Source organism: Hyaena hyaena, unplaced genomic scaffold (genome assembly GCF_003009895.1).
Source record: "Hyaena hyaena isolate Hyena2069 unplaced genomic scaffold, ASM300989v1 scaffold_443, whole genome shotgun sequence".
Lineage (NCBI taxonomy): Eukaryota > Metazoa > Chordata > Mammalia > Carnivora > Hyaenidae > Hyaena > Hyaena hyaena.
Genome location: NW_024081075.1, coordinates 985,391 through 1,009,913, shown reverse-complemented (window position 1 = coordinate 1,009,913; position 24,523 = coordinate 985,391). Strand labels below are relative to the sequence as shown.

Here is a 24,523-nt window from a genome sequence, read left to right as displayed (position 1 = left end):
ATTCTCCAAAAGAGTCAGCCTAACTCATGTTTCCACCATCAGTGTGTTTGACTGTCCCCATTGCATCATATCTGATACTCCATATTGACCTGAAAAAAATAATAAAACAGTCGAGAGGTTAGACGGTAACAGTACAAAAATATATAAATGAAAAGCAAAGGCCTGACCTCTGCTCCCCAAAGGTCACCAGTGTCAACAGTTTCCTAAGTATCTTTCCATAAAAATTTCCTGAAATTATTTAAATAATATATGTAAGGTTTTAAAAATCTTTTATTAAAAATTGTTTAATGTTTATTTATTTTTGAGAGAGAAAGAGAAAGAGAGACAGACAGAGCACAAGTGGGGGACGGGCAGAGAAGAGAGGGAGACACAGAATCCAAAGCAGGCTCCAGGCTCTGAGCTGCCAGCACAGAGCCTGATGAGGGGCTTGAACTCACAAGCTGTGAGATCATGATCTGAGTCAAAGTCAGATGCTTAACCGACTGAGCCACCCAGGCACCCCTGTAAGGGTTTTTAAGTGACAATTTGTGGGGGCGCCTGGGTGGCTTAGTCAGTTAAGCGTCCGACTTTCGCTTAGGTCATGATCTCGCGGTTCGTGGGTTCGAGCCCCGCGTCGGGCTCTGTGCTGACTGCCAGCTCAGAGCCTGGAACCTGTTTCAGAGTCTATGACTCCCTCTCTCTCTGACCCTCCCCTGTTCAGGCTGTCTCTCTCTCTCTCCCCTAGAAATTAAAAATAAATAAAAAAATAAAAAAATAAAATAAGTGACAATTTGTGGATACAACTTCTAGTTCAAAGAAAGGGTGGGAAAATTAAACAGAATGAATTAAACACCTGTGGTGTTTCAGCTTGTTGTTGTTGGTGTACCTCTGCTGAGTCAGTCATCTGTAAAATATTTCCTGAGCACCTGTTGGGAGTTTGGGATACAGCAACGAAAAACAAATAGTAAAAAAAAAAAAAAAGTCCTGCCCTCACGGAACGTAGTTAGGGGAGGACACAATAAATAGATGAGTAAATATATGTTAAGTGGCATTAAGAGCTAAGGGGGAAATTGAGGCAAGGAGAGGGCAGGGACCGCTGAGGAACTCAGTTTTAGACAGGTGGCCAGGGAAGGCCTTATTTATAGGTGATATTTAAAATGTTTTATTTGGGGCGCCTGGGTGGCTTAGTCGGTTAAGCGTCCGACTTTCGCTTAGGTCATGATCTCGCGGTTCGTGGGTTCGAGCCCCGCGTCAGGCTCTGTGCTGACTGCCAGCTCAGAGCCTGGAGCCTGTTACAGTCTGTGACTCCCTTTCTCTCTGACCCTCCCCTGCTCACGCTGTCTCTCTCTCTCTCTCTCTCCTAGAAATAAATAAAACATTAAAAAAAAATTAAAAAAAATAAATAAAATGTTTTATTTATTTCTGAGAAAGAGACAGGCAGCGTGAGCAGGGGAGGGTCGGAGAGAGAGGGAGACACAGAATCGGAAGCAGGCTCCAGGCTCGGAGCTGTCAGCACAGAGCCCCACGCAGGGCTCCAACTCACAAACCATGAGATCACGAGCTGAGCCGAAGTCGGAGGCTTAACCGACTGAGCCCCCCGGGTGCCCCTGGACTTCTTTTGGATGCAGAGCTGGCAGGATTCGCGGATGGGTTGGATGAGGGATGGGAGAGAAATGAGTCACAGGTGACTCCCCCAGTTGTTAGCGTGAGCAACTGGAAAGAAGAGACTGTAATGGGGAAGACTGGGAGAAGTAATTTCAGGGGGAGCGGGAGATGCCTGGGACACCACTGGGGTGACGTGTGGTCCAGGCGTGAGGACGGCCAGAGTCTAGACTTCAGGGGAGAGCTCTGGGCATCCCACGTGGCCAAACCAGCAGAGCGGGCCCAGCAAAGTGGCCAGAAAAATAGCCGCGTGGGGTGTCTGGGAAGGCAAGGAGTTTGCGTTTCAAGAGAGATGACTTCTGACAACGGATTACTGGATTTAGCAACTTGGGAAGGAATTAGCGACCTTGATAAATTGAGCTGTAGAGGCAAAACCCAGGGACGGAATGGGTTCAGAAAGGAACGGGAGGAGGGGCAGAGGACAGAGGGTATGCATATAAACGGCTTTTCTGAGAAGTTTTGCCGCAAGACAGGGACAGAAACGGCTCAGCAGCTTGAGGAGAAAATAGGGAAAAAACCTGATATGGGAAGGAGGAGACTATAAGGTGAGAGACCAGTGTAAATCCACCAGCGCTGTAGTAAAGCTAACTGGTAACGGCTTTGCTAAGGGATTGCCCCTCCCCCCAACCCCCCTCCCCCCAGCCCCCCTGCCCCCAGTGCTGACCTTGAACACTGGGCAACCGCATAAACAACTGGCAATGACATACAAGTGGTTAATCCTGGAGCACCATTTTCTCTAGGGAACCAGGACACAGGAATATCTGGGCTGAACTGTCATTGTCATGTTCCCTGGCTCCCCCAGCTACCGGAAGAGCTGTCACATGGACAGTGTTGACAGATGTCATCTTTGGGCCAAAGCTTAGCCACACCCTTTCCCAAAGGTACAGATGTTGCCCCAGATCTCTTTTTTGTCTCCCTCTGGGGGAGACAGGTCTGTTTATTTTTTATTAAAAAATTTTTTTTAATGTTTATTTTTATTTTTTGAGATAAGTGAGAGAGCATGAGCGGGGTAGGGACAGAGAGAGAGTGAGACACAGAATCCGAAGCAGGCTCCAGGCTCTGAGCAGTCAGCACAGAGCCCGATGCGGGGCTCGAACCCATGGAACCGCGAGATCATGACCTGAGCCGAAGTCAGATGCTTAACCGACTGAGCCACCCAGGCGCCCCAGGACTGGTCTATTTAATCCTGAATCATTCAGCCCATTCCCTAGTCTAGGACTATGGTTCACCAAGTGGTCACAGCCAGGTTTTTTGTGTCCCGGATTTGTCTCCAAATCAGATTTTTTGAGATGTTTGAAGAACAAAAGGTATCTAACTTCAGAGGGATGCTCCCACCTATACAAAAAGGGCAGGGCCTCAGTAAAGACTTGTTCCATTGCATTGACTGTTGGGGAAGGATGTTTAGAGAGACAGCGTTTGAGTAGGAAAGGTGAGAACAAAGAGGAAGGCAGGCCCTCAATTATTAATGTGCTAGGCCCCTTACATTCATTACCTCATTTCTCCTGGGGAACTTCAGGGGAGTCTTACCCCCAATTATCCGGTAAGGAAACTGCCTTGCCTAAGGCTCTAAAGCAGGCTCACTGCTCCTTCCTCCCACCCTAAGAAATCTATCCCTTTAGGGACCCATCCTGGGACGAGGCGGCGGTTAAATTGGCTTGTTGACCCTCGGTGCCTGCATCGATTTAACTCGCGCTAGAAAACAAAATTTCTAATGCAGTAATCTTAAAATCATAGATGTGATCTGGGCTGCCTCCATGCAGGAGTGACCAGGATGTCGCATGATTCCTTCAGAGCTATTTGGTTTGGTATAAATGAGGTTTCACATCTCACTGAAGAGATTGCCTTTTGTGGGTTTTATTTGATTTAAAAAAAATCTGAACACAAAAGCAATGTACGTTCACGGTAACAAACGTGCGAAAAGGCAAATCTTATACGGAGTAAAAAGCTCTGCAATTGTGGTACACAGAGGTAATCACCTTTCGCCTCTTTGGTGTTATTTTAAGCCTATTTTGCGACCCAGACTCCACCTAGGCTGTGCAACTTTAGGGCTCCCTACTGCCGCACGCACGCCCAGCGAGAGCTCAGGGCTTCCAGGAAGTCCTGCTCGAAGCCCGAAGCGGTCTGCAGCGGGCGGTGTAGGCAGGTCCCCCGTCTGCAGCGGGCGGTGTAGGCCATCCCGGGTCCTTGCTCGTCTGCAGCCCAGCTCGCCGGCTCCTGACTCCCGGGCCCGCGCACCCACGTGCAGCCCAGCACAATACACCGCAGCTCCGCCATAAACGCTCATCTACGGGGAGGGGGGAGGGCCTCCAATTTCCCGTCAGGGCTGATTCGAGAGGGCGAGCCCCGGACGCGGACCCCCGCAGGCCTTCCTGCCCCGTAGGCCTTCCTCCGCGCCCGGGCTCGCCCACCTCGCGGGGCGCTGTATCCGCAACCGCCCGGCGTCAGCAGCCGGGACGTCCCCCTCCCCCACCCCACGGACACGCGCGGCGCGCGGTGAGGCCGATCCACGCGGCTGCCGCGCTCGGCACCGCCCAACAGTCGCCGAACGTTCTGGAAGCGGCGCCCCACCGCGCCCCACCGCCGCCAGGACCGGACGCCGGGGAAGCCGGCGGCGGCCCGAAGGGCGGGTCGCACGGGGCGGGGCTTGGGCAGGAGACCGCGTTCGATTCGCCGCCGCCGCGTAGGGCCCGCCCCTCAGACGCGCAGGCCCCGCCTACATCCTCCCCCTCCATGGCGCCGCCCGGGCTCATTCATTCCGCGCCAGGCCTGCCAGACACCTGCGCTCTCCTTCAGCCGTTCGCCGACGCCGCCAGCATGTCGGGCCCCGCCGCAGAGACCCCGGCCGCCATCCAGATCTGCCGGTAAGCGGGGCGCCTGGAGCGGCGTGCGGCCGGGACGCCGAATCAGCGCCCGGGCCGCCCCGGCCCGCCCTGCCCCCGCCCCAGCCCCCGGCCGGGCTCGGCTTCTTCGGTTCGCCGCCCTCCCGCCGAGGCCGGGATGCGCCTCAAGGCCCGCAGCGCCGGCGGCCTGCGGCGCATCCCGGGGACGGCGCCGCGGCCACGCAGGCCGTTTGCGGGAGGAATCGGCGCGGCGCCGTCCCCGGGCGGGGTCGATGCGCATCCTTGGCGCTCCGCCCCGCGGCGCCCGGTGCCCGAGCGCGCCGGAGCCCCTGCCGGGGTCCCGCTGAGCCCCCTCATCCGAGGGCCTGCTCCGGGCGGTGGTGCCCCGCCTGCCGGATCCCCCAGAGGTGGGGCGCGGCTTACCAGCTTGCCGGGCGAGCCCCTCGGTGGGTACCCGAGTGGGCGGAGGCTGCAGAGATCCAGTCCCTTCCCTGTCTGCCTCGGCTTTTTCGGGGAGCCGATGTTAACAGAGGAGCAGAAAATACCTCTCCCGTCTAACGGTTAACTGCTCCATTGAGCCTGCAGGCATCTTACACAATGGGGGCAATGGGCTGTTCTTGCAGCGGACCACCCCCGCCGTCCTCCATGGGCCCTGGGGAGATAGAAGACCCCGGAGGAAGCTGGAGATCGTGAGCTGGCTCATTTCCCACTGGAGCAGGGAGGGCAGCCTCAAGGTTACTCTTCGTTCCCTTGGACAGAATTGGAAGCAGGCACGCTGGTATTTGCGCGTGAGCCGAGTAAGGGCAAGAAGTCTGGGAAGGCCTCACTAGGGCTGGGGCCTGCAGCCGGGCCTATTCGGCCTGACACACCTCTAAGAATGAGCTGCTTCCTGGTTTGGGGTGACTTCCTCAGATCTGGAGGTGGGGCATCACGGTAACCTTGGGTCCCAGCCACCAGGTTAGTGTCAGTGGATGTCAACATCTCCCTGGAAGAGGCAGTGACTGGGTGTGTAGTAAGTGCTGGATTCTTGGGGTGCCTTGACTCCACCCCTACTTCTGACTCCCATCAGAAGCCTTTCCTAACCTCAAGGTCAGTTTTGACTTTTCCTCGGGAGAGGAGAGCTTAAGAGCTCTAAGAACCTTGCTCTGTTCCCTTTGTTATTGGCTGTGTGGCGTCATGGCCCCATCACCTCTGAGGTCCTGGGCAAAAATAATAGAAGGAACTGACTTTGGGCAACAGACGGGGCTGGAGTCAGGGCGTTGGATCCGGCTCTGCCTCGCATTGGTCAAGTGACCTTGGCAGTCATCGTTTACAAAGGGCGTGTGTATCTCTCGTCTCTTTGGGTTTGCCCAACTTCCCTGGGAGGAGGGACGGCAGGGGTCTCACCACTGCAAAGTGAGGAAGGAAACCGAGGTTCTGGGAGACCCAGTGTCTCTGGAAGGTCGTCCAGGCACGAGAGCCTGGTGGCAGCCCCTGCCAGGGCTTCTGTCTCCTGACCCGTCGTCTACTTTCCACTGCACTCACCCCAGAAAGGCGATACTGATTTCAGCCTACAGGTGGAAGGCCAGGCTTTTATTTACTTCATGAGGATGATGAATAGCCAGTCTGTATCTGTTATCTCTTCTTAAACCAGCTTCTAGCAGTTTCTAGTTCTTAGAGAGTTTTAGACGCTTACATGTGTGCACAGGCATATATGTGTGTGTGCTTCTTGTTACCCATGGTGCGTACAGGGCTGCCTCTGGTCTCTTCACGATCGCATATTGTCTCTGAGTAGCCTTGGGACAGGTGGGCAGGATGCCTGGCCGAGGTGAGCCTCAGGTGCCTGGCATGACTGCCAAAGGGATGGGGGTGGGGCCGTGGGTGCAAGGGCTCGGCCCAGAGGAACCCCAGGACACCGGAGAGTGGACATACATGGGTGGGGAGCCCTTTAAGGACACCTGAGCTGCCACCCCACGTTGAAAGAGGAGCCTCCTGGCCTAGGACAGCCAAGCCCATGAATTTAACAAGTTTCACTGGTTGCCTCCAAGGTCGAAAGCGCCGTGGAGGGAAGGGACATCGATGTGGAAAATTCAGTTCTCATCTTCTGGGGTCCAGCGTGGAAGGATGCCCGGACCTCTGCCATCCTAGATGATTTAAGAGTGGCTGCACGCTCTCGGGTTGGGCAGCCGTGTTAAAGGGATAAGGGCCCTAAAGGCTGGGGACGGCAACATTGAGAGCCAGCCCTGGAGTCCCAATGAGGAAAGACGCCATCGGCCAACTAAACGTGAATTAGCATTACTGAAATGAATTCAGCCTCTGCCCCTTTGGAAGCTGCCTGACCTTTCTGTGTCCCCGTTTTCTCATGGGCTGTTCTGAGCGTTAAAGGTGTCTCCGGTGCTTGGCAGAATGGCTGGCACCTTGTAAGTAAATCCTTTTTGTCCAAAAAGTGGGACACAGGCTCCAGAGGCTGAGGAGCCTGGATTCGAATCCTAGTTCTGCCTCTTGTAGGGGAGTGGCTTTCAGCCTCGGCGTGTTCCTTAAGTTCGCTGGGCCTCAGTTTCCTTATATGCGAATTGGAAATGATAACGCTCAGTTTCCCGGGGGCTGTAGGGATTGCCATCTTTGGCACAGAGCTGGACAGTTATAAAAAGTGACATGTGACCTCATAAAGGGAATGTGAGCTCACAGGGAGAACAGTTTAACCTTTGAGAGCCTCCTCTTGGGACAGTCAGGCCACTGTAGGGTGTGTCCCCTTCCCTCTTTGATCCAGCCCTAAAATTCGGGTTCCAGGACAGGTTTAAAGTCTCAGAAGAACATTTTTCCTTTGGATATTTTGGTTATTTCCCTTTTTTTTTTTTTAACGTTTATTTATTTTGAGAGAAGGAGGGAGAGAGAGACCATCCCAAGCAGGCCCTGTGCTGTCTGTGTAGAGCCCCACGTGAAGCTTCGTCTTGTGAGATCGTGACCTGAGCTGAAATCAAGAGTCGGAGGCCTAACCGACTGAGCCACCCAGGTGCCTTCTCTTGGTTCATTTTTAACTAATGTTAATGAACTTTTACTCAAAAAATTACATTTTTCCTTGTTGGACTCCAGAGTTCTAGAATGTCAGACCCGGAAGGACCCCCCAGGCCAGCTGTGTCACGTTACAGATGCGGAAAATGAGGCCCTCAGAGGTTGAAGACTTGGTCAAGGGCATCCCTTGGGCCTTGACCAGGAGCTGAAGGCTGTTGGTAGAGTATTCCCTGCCAGGTGTCCCCATTGCTGTGATTTTGTCATTGTTTATTCAAGCTTAAGTATAAATTTGGTTGTGAGGCTTAATCCTGGCATCAGTGTGGATGCCTAGTAGAAGCCCTCAGGGCTTTGTTGAAAAGAGGCTGAAGGTCATGCGTGTAACAGGTTGTTAGAGAGCATGACCTTGTAGAGCAGTGGTGGGAATGCTCTAGGTGTGTACCATCCAATATGGTGGCTGCTAGTCCCTGGCCATTGAGTGCTTGGGATCTGGCCAGAGGTGGAGGAACTGAAATTTTAATTGCATTCACGTGGATGTATTTGAATGTAGACTTAGGTAGCTTCCTGTGACAGGTGACTACACTGTGGACCAGTGTAGTATGGAGAGGGAGTTAGAAACCGGAATTTGTGGCCCTCCTGTGACAGGAAAGACCCCCTCAGGGTTTCAGAAGCTCCCTGGGAACGCCCAAGCTAAATGGAGGTGAACCTTGGTGTAGACTTTGCCCGGTGTGGAGAATCCAGGAATCCTGTCTGTGTAGGTAAGTGTGTGAGGTCCATAAGGTATTTGTTTGCATGGTCTAGATACTGATCTACTAGGAAGTGTCTCGAGATTAGGGATTGCTTTGTTCAGTGCTGTACCATCAAAGGACCCGGATTTTAGCATGTTAAGGGGTTAGAATTTTTTCCCCTGGGGCTCTGGCTTGGGGTTTACAGTGGAGTGAATGAAAACATCGAATCTCATTTAGGAAACCATACACTGAGCTAATATTCTGGAATATTCCATAGCAGTATCCACAGCGCTGACTCCCTTCTTGCTGGGATGTGGAGGCCCTAGGAAAGGGCACAGTTCTTGCAGCTCAGAGAGCCTGTGGTCGGGTAGGCCCTCCTCACCCACTGTCCAGTCTCACAGTGTAAAGGGGCCCAGCAGCCTGGCCTTGCCCCAAACTTGGCACCACAGCACGGCAGCTCCCGGGTTTCAGTGGGGCCAGAAGTTGCTTTCTCCCGTTAATCTTATGAATGAAGCCATCAGAGGGGCACCTGGACGGCTCAGTTGGTTGAGCAGGCTCCGACTCCAGCTCAGGTCATGATCTCGCAGTTCGCGGGTTTGAGCCCCACATCGAGCTTGCCGCAGTCAGCGCAGAGCCCGCTCGGATCCTCTGTCCCCCTCTCTCTGCCCCTCCCCCGCTTGCGCTCTCCCTGAAATAAATACATATTAAAGAATGAAGCTGTTGGTTATTTTAACAGCAAAACTTTAGGAATTTGCAGGGCAGGGAAGCTTGCAGCAAAACCCTAGACGATTCTGGAGAACAAAAGAGAGTAAAGCTCTTTTACGGAGGAGAGAGGGGACTTTCCGGAAGGCCCAACTTTTCTGTTGGCCCAAACTGGGAGTTCAAATGATAATGGTTTCTCACTGGACGAGTTGTGACGATCTCTCACTGGCTGGGCTGTTGCCAGGGCGAGAGGAAACCCTTATCCCTTCTGCTGGGGTGGTAAATAGTTGCGAAAGCCATGTGCACTTGCAAGGAGCTGCTTTCCCTGACAGGCCTGCAACTGATGCCGAGTGGCAGGGAAAGCGCCCCCTGCTGGCCCTGTGGTGCCACCGTAAAGGAGGTTTTCTTTTACTTGTCCTCACCGCCTGCCTCGTGGTTTCTGCAGATGGAGCCCAGCCTCCTGAAGACGGGTGGTTGCCTCCAAGTCCATCCTCTGTGTCCCCCGTCAGAGGTGTCCCAGGGGCGGGGATGAGTTACATGGTCGGCCCACCCAGGGACTACATACATCTGAGGAATGGAAGAAGCTTGTTACAAATGCACATTTTCTTTTTTTTTTTTTTTAATGTTTTATTTATTTGTGTGAGAGAGACAGTGTGAGCAGGGGAGGGTCACAGAGAGAGGGAGACACAGAATCCGAAACAGGCTCCAGGCTCTGAGCTGGCTGTCAGCACAGAGCCTGACACGGGGCTCGACACGGGGCTCGAACCCATGAACCGTGAGATCATGACCTGAGCCAAGGTCGGACGCTTAACCAACTGAGCCACCCAGGCGCCCCACAAATGCACATTTTCTGTATGCAAATTATACTTCGGTAGAAAATCAACAAAGTGCTGACTTTACAACATTTAAGAGATACTTGGGAGAACTTAAATAGTCCTTTGAAACTTAAAATATATGAAGGAATTTCTAGGGTTTTTTTTTTTAAAGGTGAAATCATTGTAGTTATGCTTTATTTAAAATTTTAAAAAATTGCTGACAAAAACTGAGGACTGATGGATGTGGGGGGGAGGGGGGAGGGGGGATGGGCATGGAGGAGGACACTTGTGGGGATGAGCACTGAGTGTTATGTGGAAACTAATTTGACAATAAACTATTTGTAAAAAAAAAAGGCTAACCAAAAAAAAAAATTTTTTTTAAATTTGTTTTTTAAATTTTAACAGAGATAGCCGGCACGGGTATGGAGGGCTAGGGTCAGAGAGAGGGAGAGAGAATCCCCAAGAGAGAGAATCCAAGCAGGCTCCACACTGTCAGCACGGAGCCGGACGTGGGACTCTAGCTCATGAACTGTGTGAGATCATGACCTGAGCCAAAATCAAGAGTCAGACGCTTAACCAACTGAGTCGCCCAGGCGCTTTTCAAAAACTGATCTGATGGAGTATAATGAACATATAATAAAATGCGCCTATCTTAAGTATACAGTTCACTGGGTTTTAGCAAACGTGTACACCCGCATAATGACCATTACGGCTGTGACCTAGAACATTTCTGTCACCCCCAGATATTCCCTCCTGCTCGTTCTCAGTCAGCCCCTACCCAGCCCCGAGCCCTATGAACAGGGCTGCTTTCTCTCACTCTAGTTTCTGCCCTTCCTAGGTTCTCACAGGGATGCAGTCATACACTTAGCAGAGGAGGCTTGTGAGCCCCTGGCTGCGCCTGCCACCAATTGCAAATTGCGAATACATTTCACAAACGCAGATTTCAAAACTTCCAGGACACCGTCAAAGAAACTTGAACACTCCTTTGGTATTAATGATCCTATGGGATTAGTGTTGGGTTTTAGGTGGGATAATTGTTTTGTAGTTCTGTTGTTTTGTGTGGGGCTTTTTTTTTTTGATGCTTTATTTATTTATGTATTTATTTCTTTTTTTTTTTTTTAAGTTTTCAAAGTCATTTTATTTTATTTTTTTTTTTTTTACAAATAGTTTATTGTCAAATTAGTTTCTACATAACACTCAGTGCTCATCCCCAAAGTGCCCTCCTTCATGCCCATCCCCCCTCCCCCCTTTATGTATTTATTTCTAAAGAAGTCTTTATATTTATTTATTTTCTTAATGTTTTATTTATTTTTGAGAGAGAGAGAGAGAGAGAGAGACAGCGTGAGCAGGGGAGGGGCAGAGAGAGAGAGAGACACAGAATCCGAAACAGGCTCCAGGCTCTGAGCTGTCAGCACAGAGCCCGACGTGGGGCTCGAACCCACGAACTGCTGGATCATGACCTGAGCTGAAGTCAGACACCCAACCGACTGAGCCACCCAGGCGCCCCAGCACAGAGCCCACTTTGGATCCTCTGTCACCCCCTCTCGCTGCCCCTCCCCTCCTTGCAGTATGTCTCTCTCTCTCTCAAAAACAAGTCAAACATTCAAAAATTTTAAAAAATACGTACAGTACATATTCATCAAGGTCATAAGCAGTGGAGGTCCTGATTGGGCACATCATTTTTACAAAAGTCTGACAGGCAGCAAAACACAAAATTTAAAATATTTATACAAAACAGAAGTAACCTAACAATTCCAAATTGTATGATGGTTCTAAACCAGGACTGTAGGTCTGAAAGTAGCCAACTGAAAGTATTTATTGGTACTTACTCTGACCTAGGGGAGGAAAATTCTCCCTACGGAGGCGAAGCCACAGTCCTGATGCCTCCTGGGAGTCCCCGCTGAGTGGCCCTGAGGACACAGTTGTCAGTGCCTCTGGAGCGGGAGTGTTGGGGTGGTGGGGGGTGGGGGGGAATTAGCCAGGACACCGGGGAGGAGACAGGACACAATAGCTAGTGAACTTTTTGCAAAAATAGCAAAACTTTAAAGATGTATGAAAACAGTATCATTCTCTCAAAAGAACTGCTTGGAGAAACAAATGTTATCCAATAAGACAGCCCGTAAGATCGCAAATTCAGAGACCATGGATTTGGAGAAGAACCCGGAGTCAAATAACCGCCCGGGTGAAAGACTTTTGTGACTCCTGAACCTTTTGCTCCTTTAGAAAAAGCAAGTGAAAAACTCATTTGTCTGGGGATCGTGATGAGGCTGTGTCTGAAAAGGGCCATAATCCACAGAAGAGGCGGGTGACCCCTTTTGGCAAGGGCTTGGGTGGAATGTGGACAAGAGCATTTTCTTTCCGCGAAAGGGAGAGTAGAAGCCGGTGGCGAGGGAAAGGAACCCAGGCCTGGTCGGGACATCTCAGGACAGCTGTCAGGCGGATGTCGGCTGCTTCAGCTCCAGGAAGTCTTTGCTTTCAGGTGGCCTGCAGGGCCAGTCCGGGTGGCGCTGTCTGGAGAGGAGTCACGTGACCCCTAGGGGTCTATTTCTTGGCGTTTGGCCGCACAGGAGCAGGTTAGCAGTACGTCGGAAGGGCTTTTCCAGGCAGCTGGAAGAGGCTTTGTGGAGGCGTCTCTTCCAACAGACGAAATCTCCAGGTTGCGAGGTGTGGTGCCAAAGGTCTTCATCTCCTGGGAATGGATATTGAAAAAGATTGCTCTACCAAAGCATGGTTATTTTTTTATTTTTGTGTTATTTATTTATTATTTGTTCTTATTTTTAATTAATTAATTTTTAAATGTTTTAATTTATTTTCGAGTGAGTATAAGCCGGGGAGGGACAGAGAGAAAGGGACCAAGGATCTGACGCGGGCTCCTCGCTTGAAAGCAGCGAGCTGACGTGGGGCTTGAACTCATGAACCTCGAGATCATGACCTGAGCTGATGTCGGATGCTCAACCGGCAGAGCCACCCAGGTGCCCCTGTTTTTATGTTTTTTAAAGATTTTTATTTAAAAAATTGTTTTAAAAATGTTTGTTTATTTATTTATTTATTTTGAGAGAGAGAGAGAATCTCAAGCAGGCTCCACGCTGTCAGCACAGAGCTAGTCGCGGGGCTCATACTCCCAAACCGAAGAGTTCATGACTTGGGCTGAAACCAACAAGAGTCAGATGATTAACTGAGCCACCCAGGTGCTTTATTTTTTAAGACTTTAAGCAATCTCTGCAGCCGACATGGGGCTTGAACTCACAATGACAAGATCAGGAGTCAGACGTTCCACCGACTGAGCCAGCCGGGCGCCCCGTACCAAAGCGTGGTTATTTTTAATAGAAGCAATTAGACCTTTAAAATACTGGAATGTATCTCTTTTTTGTCAACTGTGGGTCGGAGGAGGCAGGGGCCAAGTGCATTAGATGTCCTGTGACTACCTTAAAGGGTGAGAGTCTGCAAGTTCCCAAGGGGGTAGATCTGGGATTTAGAAGGACCAATGGCGATGCTTTCAGCCAAGGTGTTTGGAAGGTCTGTACGGATTTTGCCAGTTGAATCTTCATGGTGCCGTTACTGTGTTCGGCTGACCCTAAGGACTGAGGGTAGGCTGCACAATGAAAGTGTCCTAAACCTACCCAAGCAGCACGGATTCGTCGAGGCACCTGGCCAGAAAAATGGGTTTCCCCATCACTATGAAGCTTGAGAGGAGTTACCCAGGTAGGGATATTCTTTCCGAACAGAATTTTAACCACGCAAGAAGCAGTAGCCGGTCTGTAAGAGAAAGGTTCAGGCCAGTGAGAAAATAAACAAATCGTGACTGAACCATATTCTGTCCGTGAAGCAAGGAGAGATGTGTAAAACCCACCTGTGTGAACAGACCAGTTTTGCAGCCTCATTTTAATATTCCTCCACCAGTACTGGTTCATGATCTATCATTTTGTCAATAGACCAATGATTCACTGCATGTATAGAGGTAAGTAGTAGAAATTTTAGAATTTCTGGTAGGGCCACATTGTTCATTTGGTCCAAACCAGAGTTCTCTCTTTTTATTGAGCCACCGATGAATAGATTTCCAGTCTTGCTTTTCCCTCTCTGGGGCCAGTCGTTGGGTATCTCCTGTCAGATTTTCCAAATTATTACTTGGAACAGCATCCCTTTGGACCATGACAGAGATTCAGCTATCGGTTTCCTCAAGAGCATCATTTTTGGCAGAAATATCAACAAGGTGGTTCCCTTTGGTCTCCAGGGAGTCAGTCGCGCCTGGAACGGCCAGGAGCCTTAATCATAACCAGAGCTGCCAGGAAAGGTGCAGCGTCTGATAGATTTTGGAGATGGGAGCCATTTTTGATTCTGTTCCCAGTCGAGGTAAGGGAGCCTCACTGTTAGCCAACATTCCAAAGTCATGAGCTACCCCAAACACGTGCTGACTTTTGGTATAAATGTTTGTGGTTTCACCCTAATACAAGGATGGTTAAAGTGGGTGCCATGATTATTTCTTCAGTGGCCTTACCCAACACTGTGGTTAGTGACAGAAGTGGCTGAGGGGACATTCCCATGCCACAGGGTCTGGTTGTGGGTCATAGACGGTCCTTGTGTTTTTGTGGATGAGTGCTCTAAGGCATTCCCTTCCCTCTCACAGAGAGGAAAAAGGGAAGTTAATAATTAGGATATCTGGGGCGCCTGGGTGGCACAGTCGGTTAAGCGTCCGACCCTTGATATTGGTTCAGGTCATGATCTCAAGTTTCGTGAGTTACAGCCCTGTGTCAGGCTCCGCGTTGGGCTCCACGCCAACAGTGCGGAGGCTGCCTGGGAATCTTTCTGTCCCTCTAACACTCACGCTCTCTTTCTCTCTCTCTCAGAGTAAATAAACTTTATTTAAAAAAATAAAAATTAGGGGCGCCTGGGTGGCTTAGTCGGTTAAGCGTCCGACTTTCACATAGGTCATGATCTCGCGGTTCGTGGGTTCGAGCCCCGCGTCAGGCTCTGTGCTGACTGCCAGCTCAGAGCCTGGAGCCTGTTTCAGTCTGTGACTCCCTCTCTCTCTGACCCTCCCCTGCTCACGCTGTCTCTCTCTGTCTCCTAGAAATAAATAAAACATTAAAAAAAAATAATAAATAAATAAATAAATAAAATAATAAAAATTAGGATACCTGAGGTCAGGGGCCTTATCAGGCTTCTCTTTAAAGTCCCCAAAAGTATGTCTCCCTGATCTTTCATTTTTTACTTTTCACTTTTATATGTATAGTAAGCTCTATGCCCAATGTGGGGCTTGGACTCATGACCCCAAGATCAAGAGTCGCATGCTTTACCGACTCAGCCAGCTGGGAGCCTCTGATCTTTCATTTTTTTAAACTAAAGCATGTAGAGATTGAGCCACAAGGGAAATGTTGAGTCCAATTTTGACTAGCCGGCCAATTCCAGAAAACTTTGTAATTGGTGCTTAGTTTTAGGTTTGGGGAAGCTCAGGAAGCCTCCCTGGATCCAAATGTAGTTCTCGTTCTGAGATCAGGTTTCCTAGAATCAAACCAGATCTGAGGAAACGGCAGTTTTTCTTCGGGGGATTTTATGTCCCGTTAAGGCCAAAAATTTTAACAGTTAGATGTTGTCTTCTTGTGAAGAGGTTTGAGAAAGGCACGGAGAACCAAATCATCTATGTATTATAATGAGTGGAGCCCACAGAAAGCCTTCTATCATCCGAATCAGCTGTTGAGATTTGTGAAATACGGAGCCTCTGTGGAGCCCTGGGGCATTTCTGTCCAGTGTACTCACAGTCCCCAGTGAAAGTGAAAAGAGAGTGGCTGTCCTTACTGACCTGAATACGGGAGGTGACTGCGTAGATCAAGTACGGTGAGAAACTTGCTTTCTCTGGGAACGGATGCCCCTGGTGTGCAGGGGTGAGAGTGACAGGTGCCGCGGGATAGCCACGTTGTTCAGTGCTTGGAGGTCCTGGACAAGCCTCCTGTAGAGGGCCAGAGGGAGCCACTCATGTCAGCCGGTGCCTTGTGTCAAGAGCCCCGGTGGCTCCTTGAAGCCGCGACGTTGGGAGTTAGGAGGACATTGGAAAGGCTGGCTGGTGGATGCAAGTGCCCACAGCGCGCAGGGTGATAGCAGTTTCATCCCAGTGTCCTGGTGCTTTGCTCTAATAGCAAAAACAAGGAGGTTTTGGTATTGTTTCGGGACTCCATTTGCTGGAATTGAAAGTGGAGAATTTGAGCGGTTTATTAGGTGATGCATCACAGGTGCAAGTGAGCGCCTTTGCCAGATTAACTCACTTGGGAGTGGACATCATTTCCCACTCCATCCGGGTCCTTTTAACTAAAAAAAAAAAAAAACAGTTCAGCCCATTCGTTTTTTTATTTTTTTATTTTTTTTTTTATTTCTAGGAGAGAGAGAGAGAGAGAGACAGTGTGAGCAGGGGAGGGTCAGAGAGAGAGGGAGTCAGAGACTGAAACAGCCTCCAGGCTCTGAGCTGGCAGTCAGCACAGAGCCCGACGCGGGGCTCGAACCCACGAACCGCGAGATCATGACCTAAGCGAAAGTTGGATGCTTAACCGACTAAGCCACCCAGGCGCCCCCCAGTTCAGCCCATTCGTAAAGGTAATTAAATGCTCTCTGGGTGGATTCAACATATCAAGGAAGACCAGAATTTTCTTTAAAGCCAATTTGGAGTTGATTGTCATAGGGGCAGGTGCACAGGCTTTTGTGTGCAAGCCTGTTCCAGTCCACAGGTTCAGGAAGGGTTACTGCACTTGCTCCATGGAGATTTCCAGGAAGTGCACTCGTCTTGCCAAAGTGAGGGGTCTGCTTCCCTGCATCCCTTTCAGGGTATTCCCCTTGGACTAGTTTCATCCAGTGTCAGGCCTGGCCCTCACCTATGAGCCATGCAGACTAATTAGTATAAATCTGAGAAACTAGGTTGGTAAGTTTGAAAACCTATGTTAAATTCTTCAGCAAACCCATGGGGGTCCTCAGTCACTTTAGGAAACTCTTAACTCTGGCTCAAAATTCAGCCTTAGCCTAGGGAACGTCAGCAATGCAGGGTTTATTTGGACCCTCAGAAGACTTAACTTTAAAGAGGCACATTTTATTTTATTTATTCTTATTTTTAAATATATCTTTAAATGTTTATTTGTTTATTTTGGAGGGGGAGGGGCAGAGAGAGAGAGAGAGAGAGAGAGGGTCCCAAGCAGGCTCCATGCCGTCAGCGCAGCCTGACTTGGGGTTTGAACCCACGAACCGTGAGATCATCACCTGAGCTGAAATCAGGAGTTTGACGCTTAACTGACTGAGCCACCCAGGTGCCCAAAAAGGCATGTTTTAATAGGCTCAGGATAGGAAGAAGCAGGAAGAGAGTCAGAGGAAAAGGGAAGATGGGCAAGGGAATTGGAATGAGGTAACTGAGTCTGTAGAGGTGAAGGTGGTGCAGAAGGGAAGGGGGGCAGTCAGACCTGAGTGCGAGGTGTCTGCCACGTGCTCTGAGACGAAGAAGACAGGGAGGGGGAAAAGAGGCCTCAGAAGCCTTTTTGTTTTTTGCTTTTTAAATATTTTACTTTTTTATTTATTGAAGGAAATTGCACCCCTTGTGGGGCTAGAACTCCCAACCCAGAGATCAAGAGTTGTAGGCTCCACTGAGCCAGCCAGGCGCTCTGAAGCCTTTTTGTCTTTAACTGTTTGTTTGCTTCCATTCGAAAGTGTGTTTTGCAGAGGCCGTTCTAGATTCCTGATAATGTTTGGAACCTTCGGAATTCCAATCCAGATAGGCATCCCATTCAATTGTGACAATTTTAGAGCCTGGCTGTCTGGTTTAGTTTTGAGAAGCATTAAGTTTGTGGAGCTGAAGTTCCCCATAATGGCCACTGACGGTCTAAATTACTTTTGATTAAGTTGGTCCGTTTAATTAGAAGTGTGCATGAGGAGGGACCAGAGTTTTTAAACATAAAACCAAGGGTGGTCCCAGAAGTGGGGATGGTGTCCCCAGTTTTGATGCCTGGAATCGCATTTCTTTTCTTTTTTTTTATTTTTAAAAATTTTATTTATTTTTGAGAGAGACAGAGACAAAGCATGAGCAGGGGAGGGGCAGAGAGAGAGGGAGACACAGAATCCGAAGCAGGCTCCAGGCTCCGAGCTGTCGGCACAGAGCCCGACATGGGGCTCAAACTCACGAACTGCGAGATCGTGACCTGAGCTGAAGTTAGAGGCCTAAACAGCTGAGGCCCCAGGCGCCCCTGGAGTCCCATTCTTAGTAGTTTGTGTCTAGAGCAGGAATAAAAAAGTCCTACACAGCAGTCCCAACAGGAACAGCCCAGTTCCAAACAGAAGCCCGACCAAAGTCCAAGTGAGTACTCTCCAAAAGGTCAAAGCCTTAAAATAGATCCTGAAAAAAGCCAGGAGAGCTCACACACAGAGAGCGGAGACTGGAATTCAGGAGAAACTTGCCCTCACACGCCAGGATCCGCATGAAAGCCGTGAGCCCGGGTGGCTTCCGGGACACTGGCACCCGTGTGTCCCCAGCCTCTGAGTTGTCGGTGGCCGCCTCTGGACCCCACTTCTGATCCCCAAAAGAATGGTGACGTTAAAAATAAGAAAAGTCAGTTATTTTTTCAGCAAAAATGGGTTTATTTGGAAAGAGCAGAGAGCTGAAGTTGGGACAAGCAAGGTGTGGCAAATCCTTAGCAAGTCCAGCAAGGAAAGGGATGTTATGGAGGAGGAAGAGGAAGTTGGGATGGGTGGTTCCGAAGGCAAGTCCACTGGAGAAGAGCCAGGGCTCAGGGTGATGAGAGTTTCCCATTGGCTGAGTTGCGGGGATGGTCAAGTTCCTGTAGAAGATGCAGGGTACGTGGTTTTCTGTGGAGGCACCAGACCGAGGAGTCCTTCCTGGGCGATTCTTCTCTGGAAATTTGTAATTGACCAGGCTGCGTGTAGCTGCTGCAAGTGGCAGAGCCTCCCCTTCTGACCTCCTGACTCCATCCAGTGCCTCTCTCCTTTGTGAATTGTCACTCTGCTGTCCCACAGACAGGCTGGCAGCCTGCTGTTGCCTTCGTCTCCTTTGCTTAGGAGGGAGCCAAGCTCTATGACTTCAGGCCGAGTCATGAATTCCTTGCGTCACTGGGGTTGCGGAGAAGCATCCTGAGATGCTTCCGGAAGCAGAACTGCCAGTTTGTGGACTCACTGGAGGAGAGACAGTCCCAGGAGGAGGCTACAAGGGGGAGAGAGGGAGATCTGCATTCCTGTCCGGTCCAGAGGGCTCTGTGTGGGTCAGGCCCTCCACAGACGGGAGTGACCTTGTACTGAGAACTGGGTAAACTGTCTGGCTCGCTTACTGCGAGATGAAGCTGCTAGTCTGCATCGCCTGCGTCCGCCTCTGCCTCCGCGAGCTCAGCAGGCAGGCAGCCACCTGGGAACATCTGGGGTCCAGGAGCTCCCAGGGTCCTGGGGAGAAATGCTGGGCTTCCATCCAGGCTGTTGAAACCAGGTCTAATCTGCCATCTCGATCCTGTGTCACTGCAAGGTAGGATGACAGGGGCATTTCTGTGCCCACAACAATGCCTTCCTCTACTCTGGTGTCCAGCATGTCAGGCAGACTGGGCAGCCCTCCCTGGAGCCTTAGGCCCACATGACTCAGGATTTATTCCTAGTGGTTTGGAGGCGGCACTGGAGCGCTGAGTGTTCAGTGAGCTGCTTGATTGAGCATGCCCACTAATGTGTTCATCCAGGTGGAAATGTAGCCTGCGTCTCTGCCAGGGCCCAGCTGAAGCCCACCAGGCTTTGTTGGAGGAGGCAGGCTTTCAGGATCGCTGGGCTCTGGGCAGCTGGCACCTTGGAGGAAGGAGGCAGATGTGGAGATCAAAGCCCTGCACATGCCAGCAGCTGTGCTGGCTTATCCCTCCCTGGGCACCTGCTGCCAAGGAGTCTGGGGACGTGGGGCGTCCGCTGTCCTCCTGGAGCAGGGGTCAAGCTGTGATTTTTGGACCAGAAGGCTCGTGCGCGGCAGGAGAGCTGTCCTCGCCTGAGGGCTGACCTTCCGCAGCGCAGTGCTGTGCCGTGACCGTGGCCTTCCCGTGTGTATTTCAAACTTTACAGAAACTTTGTTCAGGGAGTATATTACCCTCTACTGCATACAGCTTTATTTATTGAAATGTAATCAGTGTTCCATGTGACTCATCCACCGAAGGGTTGAGCAAAACCAGCAAAGATGGGTTTATTTGGGAGTAGCAGAGAATTACAAAATCTGGAGAACAAAGTAACCTTTATGGAGGGAAGGAGGGAGTGGGAGGGCTGTCCTTTGGAGCGAACTGGGAGTTGGAAGTGTAGCGGCTTCTCATTGGCTGAACTGTGACAGTCTCTCATTGGCTGGGCTGTTGCTGGAGCGGTGGAGTGGAATCAGGCAGTATGGTATTTTGTGTCTGGCCTCTCTCACTTCGCATGATGCGCGTATCTGGGCAGGGACATGCCACATTTTGCGTGTCCGGTAGTCACCCGAGGGACCTTGCTGTGTTTCCACCCTTTATCAATTATGCACAACGTTACTCTGAATGCTCCTGTCCAAGCTTTTGTGTGGACATACGTGTGTATAACTCTTGAACGTATACCTAGTGTGGCTTAATAAGACAAAGATAGTTGGGCTTTGTCCCTGGGTCCTGGCACTGAGTTCCTAAAACACTTGAACTCCCCCCAGTGAGAGTGTGTTTTTGGTGTGCCGATGAGATGCCTGGTGCCCGGGAGCCCTTTAGCTAGCTCCGGGAGGGGGCTGGTGGCCAGGCTGGCCCAGGCTGGCTTAGAGAGGTGGAACTTTTCAGGCCCACCTCCTACCTGGGGATGGTGGATGGCGGGTGGCGAGGGGTAGAGGGTGGGGGGTGGAGGTTGAGTCCATCACCAATGCCTCCATCATGACCTCCATAAAAATCCCGAACAGTGGAATTGGGAGAGCTTCCGGGTTGCTGAACGCGTGGAAGTGGAAGGGCAGGGAGCCCGACTCCCACCCCGTACCTTGTGCTCTGTGCCTCTTGCTCTTGCCTGTTCCTGAGCCGCGTCCTTTACAACAAACTGGCAAATGTGAATGAAGTGAGGTTTGCCAGAGTCCTGTGAGCTGCTCCAGCAAATGATCAGCCAGAGGAAGTTTTTGCGGGAACCCCAAAGTATAGAGCCAGTTTGTCAGAAGTTCAGGTGGCTTGGGACTTGAGACGGACGTGGAAGTGGGGACAGACTGGAGCCTTGAACGTTAGATGGGATCTGCGCCACCTCTGGGCTGTTAGCGTCAGAACTGCACTGAACTGTTGGACGCCCAGCTGGGGGCGCAGAGGAGAAGGATCCTCACCTTGGGCGTCAGAGGTGGTGTGAGTAAAGACGGCTCCTCTGGGAGTAGAATGGGTGGGTCGTGTGCTTACTCTGTTTAACTTCCGGGGTGTTTTCCAACGTGGCTGTTTCCCCCGTCCCCCAGCAGTGCGGGTGTGGCCCACATTTGGATTGCAGCATGGCTTTGATTTGAATTTCTCTGATGAGTAGTGATGCTGAGTGCTTATCAGCCACTTATACATCTTGGCTGTTTCATTTCTTTACCTGTTTTTTTTTAATGTCTTTTTTTTTTTTTTTTTTGAGAGACAGAGACAGAGTGAGCGGGAAAGGGGCAGGGGGAGAGGGAGACACAGAATCCGAAGCAGGCTCCAGGCTCTGAGCTGTCAGCACAGAGCCCGACGCGGGGCTCGAACCCAAGAACTGTGAGATCATGACCTGGGCTGAAGTCAGACACTTAACCGACTGAGCCACCCCGGTGCCCCTCTTCACCTGTTTTTCTTTTTTTTAATATTTTTATTTATTTCTAGGAGAGAGAGAGAGACAGCGTGAGCAGGGGAGGGTCAGAGAGAGAGGGAGTCACAGACTGAAACAGACTCCAGGCTCTGAGCTGGCAGTCAGCACAGAGCCCGACGCGGGGCTCGAACCCACGAACCGCGAGATCATGACCTAAGCGAAAGTCGGACGCTTAACCGACTAAGCCACCCAGGCGCCCCTCTTCACCTGTTTTTCATTCAGCGTATTTCTCTTTCTGTTACTGGGTTGTGAGACCTCCTTCTCAGATACATGGCTTGCAAAGATTTTCTCCCATTCAGTGGGTTGTCTTTTCACTTTTGATGTTCTGTCTTAAAGCACAAACTTTTTATTTCTTTATTTTTTTCATGTTTATTTAGAGAGAGAGAGCATGTGTGCTTGTGTATGACCGAGGGAGGGGCAGAGAGAGAGGGAGAGAATCTCAAGCAGGCTCCACGCCACGAGCACAGGAGCTCGAACTCATGAACCATGAGATCACGACCTGAGCCGAAGTCAAGAGTCAGATGCTCAACCAACTGAGCCACCCAGGTGCCCCTTGAAGCACAAAAGTTTTAACATTTTGATGTAGTCCAGTTTCTGTTTTTTATTTTTTGGTTGCTTGTACTTATATTGTCGCACCTAAGAAGCCATGGCCAGACTCAAGGTCACAGAGCTTTACCTGTATGTTTTCTTTCAAGACTCCTGCAGTCTCTCAGCCCTTTTGTTCAGGGCTTTACCCATATTGTGTCTTCCTCACAGTGTGAGGTAAGGGTCCAGCTTTATTCTTTTCAGGTGGATACACCCCTTCTTCTGAGGTACTTGTTGGGTCCCAGGGTGGCTGGTGAGTGCAGGACTGAATCCACAAACCTGGCCTGCACCCCTGGGTCCTCCCTGACCCAGAGAACAGAAGCACAAGTCCACTAACAGTCAAAGCTGCGTCCAAAGTAGAACATGGTGTGTTCGTCACACACGTGGTTTCGTTTCACCACTAGGCTGTGCCACCTCACGGCTGTGTGGGGTCTGAGGCTGTGTGGGGTCTGAGTGCAGGGCTGAGCTCCCCGTCCCCTCCCTGTCCCCTCCCTGTCTCCTCCCTGTCCCCTCCCTGAACACCAACCCCGCCCCCTTCCGGCCTCTCCACCCCTCCCACTTCCCCACCCTCCCTTCCCACAGCAGCTGTGTTGTAATCAGCCTGTCCCAGGCAGGTGGCAGCCTCATGTGCAGGGCTGGGGTGGGGGTGGGGGTGGGGGTGGGGAGGTCCCCACTGGGAACCTTCCTGGGCCGTGCCAGACAGCTGGAACCCCATGGTGCCCTGAATTTCCTCCCTTAGGCTTGGGCTTGCTGCGGGCCAGGTCCAGCAGGCATGACTGGCCATCTCAAGGGTGTTTAAGGGCCACCTGGGTGCCTCAGTCGGTTGAGTGTCCAACTCTGGCTCAGGTCATGATCTCAAAGTTTGTGAGTTCCAGCCCCACATCGGGCTCGCTGCTGATGCCTGCCTCTGATCCTCTGTCTCCTCTCTCTCTGCCCCTTCCCTGCTCATGTCTCTTTCTATCAAAAATAAACATTAAAAAATAAGAAAGCGTGTTTAAAGGGCATCAGACACGACAGGCGAATCAGAATTTTAGGACCTTTACCCTTTTTTAAAGTTTGTTTATTTATTATGAGAGGGAGGAAGGGAGAGAGACGAAGAGAGAGAGAGAAAACAAGCTGGCAAGGGGCATAGAGGGAGACAGAGGATCCAAAGTGGGCTCTGTGCTGAGAGCAGACAGCTTGATGCAATGCGGAGCTTGAACTCATGAACTGAGAGACCATGACCTGAGCCAAAGTCAGATGCTTAACCGACTGAGCCACCCAGGTGCCCAGGCAAATTAGAATTTTTTTAATGTTTATTTATTTTTGAGAGAGAGAGTGTGAGTGGGGGAGGGACAGAGGGAGAGGAAGACACAGAATCCGAAGCAGGCTCCAGGCTCCGAGCGGTCAGCACAGAGCCCCACACGGGACTCGAACTCATGAACCGCAAGATCTTGACCTGAGTCAAAGTCCGACGCTTCACCGACTGAGCCACTCGGGTGCCCCAGCAAATCAGAATTTTAATCCACTGGGGGGAGATAACACTCGGATTGGGAGATTGAAGTATCAGGAGAAAGAACTACTTTTGTAATAAAATGTATTTTCTCACCATCTTGATGTGGAGCAGAGCCTCCTGTCAGCTGACGGGAAGCAGCCCTGAGTTCAGAGGCAGCACCTGCATTCTGAGACCTCGCCCTGGCTCCCATCTGCACCCTGCACCCTTCACGCTCACTTGCTTAGCTCTCAGCCCCAGGGGGTGAGGGGGGCAGGCACGGAAATCACCCTTGTTTTACAGATAGGTAAACTGAGGGCGGGAGTGACTCAGTGGACCCTGGAACCCAGGTCTCTCAACACTGAGTTCTCTGTACCTCATCACCTGCCCTGACCAGGTACAAGTGCTGCTATAAATATAAAGGGGGGGGGGCGGGTGATGGAGACTGCTCCAGCCCACCCGCTGCCCCAGAAACGGCCTGTTTTCTTTGGTTTAGTAATGGGTAGGATTAAAAGTCTAGCGTCTCTGAGCCTCAGGGACTGTGAGTGTCCCGATGCCGCAAAGGCCAGGGCGTTGCTCCCTGGCTCTGGGAGAAGACCCTGAAGTCCTCACCCCCATAAGATTTGTCCAATGGGTCTTAGAAGGGCACCTCGTGTGAGTGCTTTGCTGCCATTCAGGGCATGGGGCCGGAACATGCTTGGGGGTTCCTTTCTGATCCCTCACCCCCTGTCCCGTCTGTAGGGGGCGTGCTGGAGATGGATCCTTCCCCTCTCTCCAGCTATTCAAAGGCCCCAGGCTTCCAATTGCCGTCTCTTTCTGAGCCAGCTAAATATTTCATTACCTTTTGGGCACTTGCAGGTGGAAACTGTTGCCTGGTAGCCCCATCAGACAAATCTTTTGGGGCGAGGACTTTAGGGCCTTCTCCCAGACCCGGGGTGAGCAAGCGTGGGTGGCCATCGCTTT

The 24,523-nt window shown here is 51.0% G+C and overlaps 1 protein-coding gene across 3 annotated transcripts in view; it reads left to right on the top strand.

The window, feature by feature from the left end:
* Nucleotides 1–4,327: 4,327 nt before the first annotated feature.
* The window catches only part of ACOT7 (acyl-CoA thioesterase 7), a 100,039-nt gene continuing 79,843 nt past the window's right edge, over nucleotides 4,328–24,523 (top strand). Inside the window, exon 1 of one of the 3 annotated variants that reach the window (XM_039253275.1) lies at nucleotides 4,328–4,502. In XM_039253275.1, coding sequence (XP_039109206.1) covers nucleotides 4,372–4,502 — 131 coding nt within the window. In that variant the 5' untranslated portion in view covers nucleotides 4,328–4,371. Of the gene's footprint in view, nucleotides 4,503–18,695; nucleotides 19,208–24,523 lie in introns of those variants that run through there. The other 2 variants (XM_039253274.1, XM_039253273.1) reach the window with 2 other exon arrangements.